General features: G+C 42.3%; 1 protein-coding gene across 1 annotated transcript; it reads left to right on the top strand.

Annotated features, from left to right (window-relative positions):
- Positions 1–4,169: 4,169 nt before the first annotated feature.
- IFT22 (intraflagellar transport 22) lies at positions 4,170–7,631 on the top strand (the record flags this gene model as incomplete). The annotated part of the gene is made up of 5 exons (XM_082492908.1): positions 4,170–4,370; positions 4,535–4,614; positions 4,745–4,834; positions 5,496–5,698; positions 6,629–7,631. 5 exons carry the CDS (start codon positions 4,170–4,172, stop codon positions 6,775–6,777), a joined length of 723 nt encoding a protein of 240 aa, XP_082349034.1. The 3' UTR covers positions 6,778–7,631.
- Positions 7,632–7,837: the final 206 nt, after the last annotated feature.

Genomic DNA, 7,837 nt, shown 5'->3' with positions numbered 1-7,837 from the left:
TGCTAACACAATAAACATCTGTGGGTTTTTTCCTCTCAACTGCTATTTTTCTAGGGGGTTCCTCTCTGATGAATTAGCAGTCCCAGTAGATGATGGCAAACAATCCTGCATACCACATCTTAAGAAATGGTACTTCTTGGAACAGATTGGTTTGGTCTGCCTTAACGCAGCAAGTTAACACCACATTATCAAATGCACTGAGGTCACCAACCTCCATCAGATGATCTGCTTGATCCTTTTCAGACAAAAAAAAAGAAAAAGAAAAAAGCTTGGATTCCTTACAGAAATCTGAGTGCTCCAAGCTGGAAGCAGTAGGCTCGGCCACTCACAGCCCACCCACCTACAGATCAAGATGGACTGGAACAACCTCCTCCATGAGCCAGAAAAGTAAAGGGGGTTGGGAGGTGGGAGGAAGAGTTTCATATTTCATCTACCACTTTTAATAGAAAACAGAACATGGTGGGGGGTTGAAAGGAAAATGGCAAATCCCTGGAGATCCTAACTGTTGGCCTTGCAAGTCAAAACTGTCAATCACACCATGCCCCCTCCAACTCTTGAAGGGAAGGAAAGAAAGGAGGCAATGGACCGGCATGTTTAGCCACTAGGTGTTACTATTGCTCCACAGAATGTGATCAGAGCAACCACTTTAGAATAAGCAAAACAACATCTATCAGAGATATCATCTGCAGCTACACCTTAAGTTTTAAAATGTAGAAACTAAATCCTACTTCTGGATTCACGTATTAAGACTCAAAAGTTAGAGCACTTTGGTGTGGTTTCTTGGGGGGACTCGTGGAGGTAGACTGCTGCTCCTTGTGTTTTGTTTATACATCACTGCATTAAGCGGAGCAAGTCAAATTCATGCCTTGGGAACTTCCACTGACTTTGATGAAGGTACATAGAGAGAATTGGGCTGCTTAAGGTGTCACTGAGTTCATGTCCACTGGTCAGGAGAATACATTGGCTGCCGAGTTGTCTGCCTCCCTGCCTTCTCTGTGACTGGCCACAGCCTGCACTGACACTTAGAAGCATTTTAATTAATCCAAGATCTGCTGTCAGCCAGGTTCCTCAGGCAAGTCATTTAAACCTTTCTCTGCTTTTGTTTCTCCATCTGTAAAATAGAAATAAAGATCCTCATCTCCTCTGGGAAGGACTTTGAGACCACAGATAAATCAGAGCTGTAGTCCTTGACAATATGTTGGCATGAACCAAGCAGCAGGTTTTGCATGAGCTTTTCATATTGATTCCAGAATAGGTTTTCTGAGAGAGAAAGACTGAACTGAGTGCTTACCCATCCTTAGCAGCCTCTTTTAAGTGAAACAGAGTCATGATAAAAAGCAGTGCTCCACTGCACCTCTATCAATGCAGCTTAATATCCTGGTTCTGTTCGGTTCTTTTTCATAGCTCTACCAAAACTTTATCCAGAGGACAGCCACACTTCATCCAAACCTTCATCATTTACTTAATCAACTAGGCTTTGAACCTCAGAGACATATCCCTTCCCCAAGCTTCTTAAGCAAGAAGCTTCACGTTTACAACAATATTGATTTTCTCCTTAATTTTTAATAACAGGCTTCAGTGCACAAAAATAGGTGTTTCTTCCTTTCAATTCTTGTATTTTATGCCTTGGCCCCAAATGAACTGGTATAAATAAACAGAGGATATAATGCAGGTCTCTGCCTGTGCCCACTAGAAAGCTGTTTCTGCACACACACAATAAATGTCATGCAACGCACAACAAACAGGCAGAGCATTCATTCTCATGGTAAGCCTTGCCATGTGGTTGTACTTCAAACCAAGGCATTATTTTCACACACAACTTGATTTGAGTGTTCTAGGGTATGTTTTCCAAAGTTTGGAAACATTGTTACAGTGCATTAAAAAAAGTACCAGTACTGAGCCACAAAATCTTATGAAAGATTTTTTGAGTTGTCTTCATAGGAAAATTTTTATATGCCACATTAAATGAAATGTAATGCAAACTTAAAGTACTGTTCCCCAAAAGACTGAATGATTTGCAAGTGCTAAAGTATTATCTGAAAGGTGACTGGCACTACATTTTACTGCTGCTTCCAGTAAAACCTGTGGGCCTCTAACTTGGAGGCAAAGTCCTCTTATCTCCAATTCAGGCAACAAGCATCACATGCCTTCATACAGCAATCAACGTGTCTCATAGTTTGAGTTCTCATAGACATTTCTAGAGTGAAGAACAGTTTTATTGAAATATTATTGATAACCTGCAATTCCTTTTGGCTTTTGAAGGAAGAAGGAGGATCTGCCCACAGAGAATCATCTGGAGATGATCATTGTTGCTTGCTACCAAAACATTATGGTGGAAAAACGGCCATCTAATAAATGCAAGACTCACAGACCATTACCAGTATTGTCTGGAAGCAGTTCACTTACTGCTGGAGTTTTCTCTCTGCTGCAGTCTAACAAAGAGTTTTAAATAAGTGAAACAAAATGGCCTTACTGATTTGTACACGTGTACTCTCAGCAAACAATATACCAGTAACTGACATAACTGTACCTACACGCCTAAGGCAGGTGCTGATAACATCAAATGTACTTGACTTAGATGCCTTTGAAAACGTCACCCTAAGTGCCTTGGAAGCTTAATTCCCACTTTCTAAAGTGACTTCAAACCCTAAATCATGTGGATAAATCAAAAAATTGCAGCCTTAGTCAGCTGTGCTCTCCTTACTTTTCAGTGGCTAATATAAACACACAAAGACCCTATCTGACACTTCATCTAAAAATTAATCCTAATTGCTTTCTGGGCAGCTGCACAAACAGCCAGATTTACCCAGTTTCAGTTACCTCTTATTCTTTTTTTTCCCCCTCCTCTGTGCTGCTGTCCACAATAGGACCCTTTATAGCACATTTCTCTTCATGTGCTAGTGGTAGCTCATAACATGCGCCAGCTAATAAGAGAGGCTGTCCTAATTTCTTTTCCTTGGGTAACCCTTTCTGTCTTTTGTTTGGAAGTTAGTAGGTCTGAAATGTGGAAAACAACATAGCTGCAGAAAGGATTAACTATGAGTTGTCCTAGTTCATTGTGAATTTGGTCCTGAATCACACGTGGATCTTCACAAGCAGAAAACACACATCCAGTCTGCTGCAGCAGAATTAAACCAGGATGGTGGAACTGCTGATTTTTTCTTTGCCTTCATCCCATCAACCTGAAAACAAAGGGTTTTCCGAGGTTTAAAATACTGTGTGAGTGGTGTGATGCCTCTGCCACATTGCACCACCCTCAACTATCCCTATATAAGGAGTGAAACATCAAATAAGTCTACAGTGTGATAGAAAAGACTCTACCTCCTCAATGAGAGCAGAGCAATTCTGGTTCACATTTATTAGTAGTACTAGTAATAAACATTTAAATTATTGTAGTGCCTAGAGGCCCTATTTGAAAGCTTGTCTAAAACTGCTATTGTACCTGGGCACTAAACAGCTCTGAAGCAGCACATCTGTCTGCCAGATGTTTTTTCTTTTTTTAGAAGCTGCGATTTAAAAACGCCTCTTGCTTCCCCTAACAAGCCTTAATAAGAAACTTCAAGAGCTTGCTTCATCGTTCATTCAAGGAGAATCTGCAGTTAAAATCGCAATGAAACTTCAAGCAAGGACAGCACTTCTCAAACCAGTGAGGGACACCAGAGCAGTGCATGAGCAGTGTGTGATTTTTTAAGTGTGTTTATTACCTGTTAGCCTGACTCTTGTTTTCCAGAGGACAGTAAGGCCAAGGGGGACACCTCCCCCCAAAAACAGCGCGGGCGGGAAGACCTGCAGCCACAACAGCCAGGGGGTCTCCTCAGGGCACACTGGTTTACAGCCACACAGGTGCTGCAAACCCCACTGCGAGGAGCCTACGGGAGCCCTGGGTGCGCACAGGGCCCGAGCCCACCGCTGCCACACTGTCAGGGCAAAACCCGCCGCCCGGGTACCCTACCGGCCACCATCGCCCCGCGGTGTGTGAGGAGAGGCGGGACGCCGCCTCAGGACGGCCCGGCCCGCGCGCGTACCGCCCCGCAGCACGTGACGGCGGCAAGGCCAATCGCAGCGCACCTTTCCCTCGTCGCCCCGCCCCACCCCCGATCCTGCCCGCGCGGGCAGTGCCGCTGCGTTGCTGGGCAACGGGCGGGTGAGAGGAGCGGCCTCCTCACGCCATGTTGAAAGTGAAGGTGCTGCTGGTGGGGCCCCGCGAGGTGAGCCGCCCCCGGTCGGACCCGCTCGCCCGCCGCCGGCCGTCGCCTGGGCCGTATTTACCTCCGCCCCGGTCCCTTGACCGCCCTCCCCAAGGGCCGCGCCTGCCCCCTGAGGGCCGCCGTCCCTGCGGCCTGCCGCATCGCCGTGCGGAGGATGCGGCTGTCTGTGGGGATCTCTGGGGGCGGGAGGGAGGAGGGGGCAGGCCTGCATGCACAGGGGCTTTAGCTGGAGGGAGAGCAGGGTGCTTGGGTAAACGCCGTGCTCTTCGTTGTGGCTTCGACACATTAAATCCCTATGGGTGTCTTTCACTCCCGCTTTCTGCCAGTCTGGAAAATCGGTGTTGGCAAACTTTGTTTCGGAAAGCATAGAAGGGATTGGCAGCTACAGCCCGACGCAAGGTGTAAGGTGAGCAAAGCCTCCTGGCGTGCTGACTGAACCAACCCTCTGACAATCGTCTGCCCCTCAGAAAGTCCTGCTTTCTGGTTGTGGTGGTGTGTAGACTGATAGCACATCATATGCCCGCTCATTTTTACAGGATCCTGGAGTATGAGAAGCCAAACTTGAATGGTAGCAGCAAGGGAGCTGGGTGTCGATTTGAGTTGTGGGATTGCAGTGGTGATCAAAAGTAAGCCGGCATCGTTGTTACCTCCTCCAGGGTACTTAAGTCATAATAGTTCTGTTTGACAAAACATTCTTACTTCAGACCTAAAACCAATGATCTTTTTGAGATAAGGAATATTCCCACGTTTTTACCCCATTATATTTTTTTTTTATAGTTTCTGCTATAAAGCATCTGATACTAGGTACTCTCTGCCATGATCCCAGCTGACAGTGAACTTTGTTTTGGATAAGGACTAAGTATAACAGTAAAGTCCCTAGCTCCTAGAATTAAGTTACAGGTACAGGAGACAGAGGCCCAGTCTGTAATTGCCTTTATCTCCTTGAAGTTATTATGTGAGTGGACTTCAAACAATGTATATATATGATTTAGGCCTTAATTCCAAAAGATACAATTGAGAACTGGAGAGATCCATTTTTAGGAAAAAGTTTAAATAAGCATTTGACCAAATACTACACTGTCAGCAAATCATGGAACCAAATAATATAATAGGTAAGTCAAAATATTTGGAATATGATAGATCACTGTCAAGATTACTGATGTTATAATAAAGAAGAAGTACTGAAATGTGTTCTTGGGGAGGGAAAAAGAAAACTTGAGGAAGTTTGAGTGTGTTTCTTTTTTCCAGCTATCAATCTTACCATTTTCTATGCACCTGTTTTTCAAGGTTTGAAACATGCTGGCCAGCTCTCATGAAGGACTCTCATGGCGTAATAATAATCTTCAATCCTGAGCTGCCCAGTCACCTGAAAGAAATTGAAATGTGGTATTCCTGCTTTGTGCAACAGCAGCCACTGCTTGATAGTCAGTGTCTCCTAGTTGCACATCACAAGCCAGGCAGTGCGAGTGACACAGAAAATCTGTCCTTAGGTAAGAAGATGGAAAACTCAATCTCTAACTCAAGAGTTTTTTATTGATTTATTTATCTTTAAAATTGTTCATACCTTATGGCTTGCATTTTTCATTTAAATCTGCCAAAGAATACTAGAATGGTTTGCAAAAACAGAAATAATGACTTTCAAAGGTCATCTAGAAGGTGAACAATATTTCTATTTCAGAAAAGAGAAAGTAAAGGCAAGAAAAGTTTGAGTGACTTCTTTAAGGTCACACAGTGAGTATGTAGCTTAGACAGGAATTAGAACTCCTGACTTCTGTAGCCATATGTCATCATCACTAGTAGTTTGTTTCTTATGTTCAATTTTATCTTTTGTTAACTGACACCTTTGAGGCCATTTAAGCCTGCATTTTATTGATCAAAAGAATAGGAGCCCTTTGAAATAAAAGGCTAGCAATCTTCAAATTAGTAATAGGTACCTTACATACTGCAAAATTATTTGTGGCTGTTTATCCAAATGAGAACACAACACCCCTCTGGGCAACCTGTTCCAGTGTTAAAAAAATACATATTTATTATAAGCATTAATGTTTTAATGTATTTAACATAACAATATTATACCATAATTTTGAAGTAATCAAAGAATGTCTTATCACTTCAATAGTAAAATTTCAATTCAGTGCTGAATTGTTTGATTCTGCCTAACTGAATGTTAGACTAAACCAAATACTTTAAGCCTTAATAATAGTGTTTGAATAATTAAATCTAGCAGTGAGTTGTACTTGTTTGTAATGCTAGTGAGCTATGAGGCATTTCTTCTTCATGTGTTATATGTTATGTGGGGTATCAAACATTGCATACTACTGAATTCCAACTGACTTCAGCATGAGCTGTCCATGACCTTGATTGTGAATGTTTCTTTTATAAAAGGAATATACCTAATTATTGTTTATTTGCCTTCAAAGCTTACCCGCTGAACAAGCTAAAACTAATACATTCCAACTTAGAAGATGATCCGGAAGATGTTCGGATGGAATTTATGAAATACTTCAGAAGCATTATCACCTTCATAAATGAAAGCAGAGAGAGGGAAGAAATGTCAATTATCTCATAACATTAAAACCAATACTGCACAGGGAAGAAAAAGGATTATTTTCACTTTGTAAGCTACACTAGCCTGTAAACAGGTCCTCACAATGAGAATTTGCCAGCCTATAAACACTTCAGAGAAAACAATGCACGATTTATGACTTAACCAGAAGAAAACAAGTGCTGACATCAGATGAACTGTGGTGCCAAAGAGATGGCTGCACATCCAGGAATCTGGGTAAATTTAGCTGCACTTTGGTTTCATTTGGCATCAGAGGTACAGGAAGGTATTGTTTAACATGTCAGTGTGGACCAAAAGTTAAAGGTATTGCTCATCCCTTCGCTTCAGAATCCCTTTCTGTAGAGGCGCTAAGAGAAGAAAGCCTGACAGAACATAAGATTTGTGGAGTTTTGTTGAAGCATCTGAGTAAAGTGCTCATGTTACCTGTGTTCCTGGAGAAGTTACGCTTTTGGAAGTCAGTACAAACTGATTGGAATAGAGATCTGAGAAACAGTCATGGTGTGGAATCCGCATTTTAATGTTCCAAGTTCTCCATATCTTTCTGTCCAGCATCTGAAGAGAGCACATTGCACAGCTATTGCCTTGGCAAGACAGAGTAGGTTGCAGTCTTTCTCAGGACTAGGTTTTCCTTCTGTTCCAACAAAATCAACGTGTTGTTGGGAGACAATGTTTAGGTCTCTCTGGGTGGAAAAGCATTGAAATCTCAGTGTAGTGCAATACTTTCACCTGTGTCAGGAGGTCCAATAGAGAAAAAAAGTCCTGCATTCTCCAGAGGAGGAAAAGCTGTTTCAAAACTTGTATTACTGTTCCCTGTTGCATTGAAATAAGTGGTTTCATAGATAATTTACTTTCTGATTTGTTTGGTTAGCACTCACCTCTGTTCTTAGTGTGTTCTGCTGTGGAAGACATTTTTTGTAACATGTAGTATGAAGGCAATAAAAACATTTTAAAAATGCATCCTTTTTTGTTTGTAAAGGGAAAGTTAATAATGGTTTTGTGGAACTCTTATCGCCTTGTTTAGTTTTTGGTAAGGAAAACAGTGATAAATTTGTAGTACTTTTCA

This window comes from Vanellus vanellus, assembly GCF_965231255.1.
Source record: "Vanellus vanellus genome assembly, chromosome: 19".
Taxonomy (NCBI): domain Eukaryota; kingdom Metazoa; phylum Chordata; class Aves; order Charadriiformes; family Charadriidae; genus Vanellus; species Vanellus vanellus.
The sequence above is the reverse complement of the archived record's forward strand: the minus strand, read 5'-3'. Positions and strand labels throughout refer to the sequence as shown.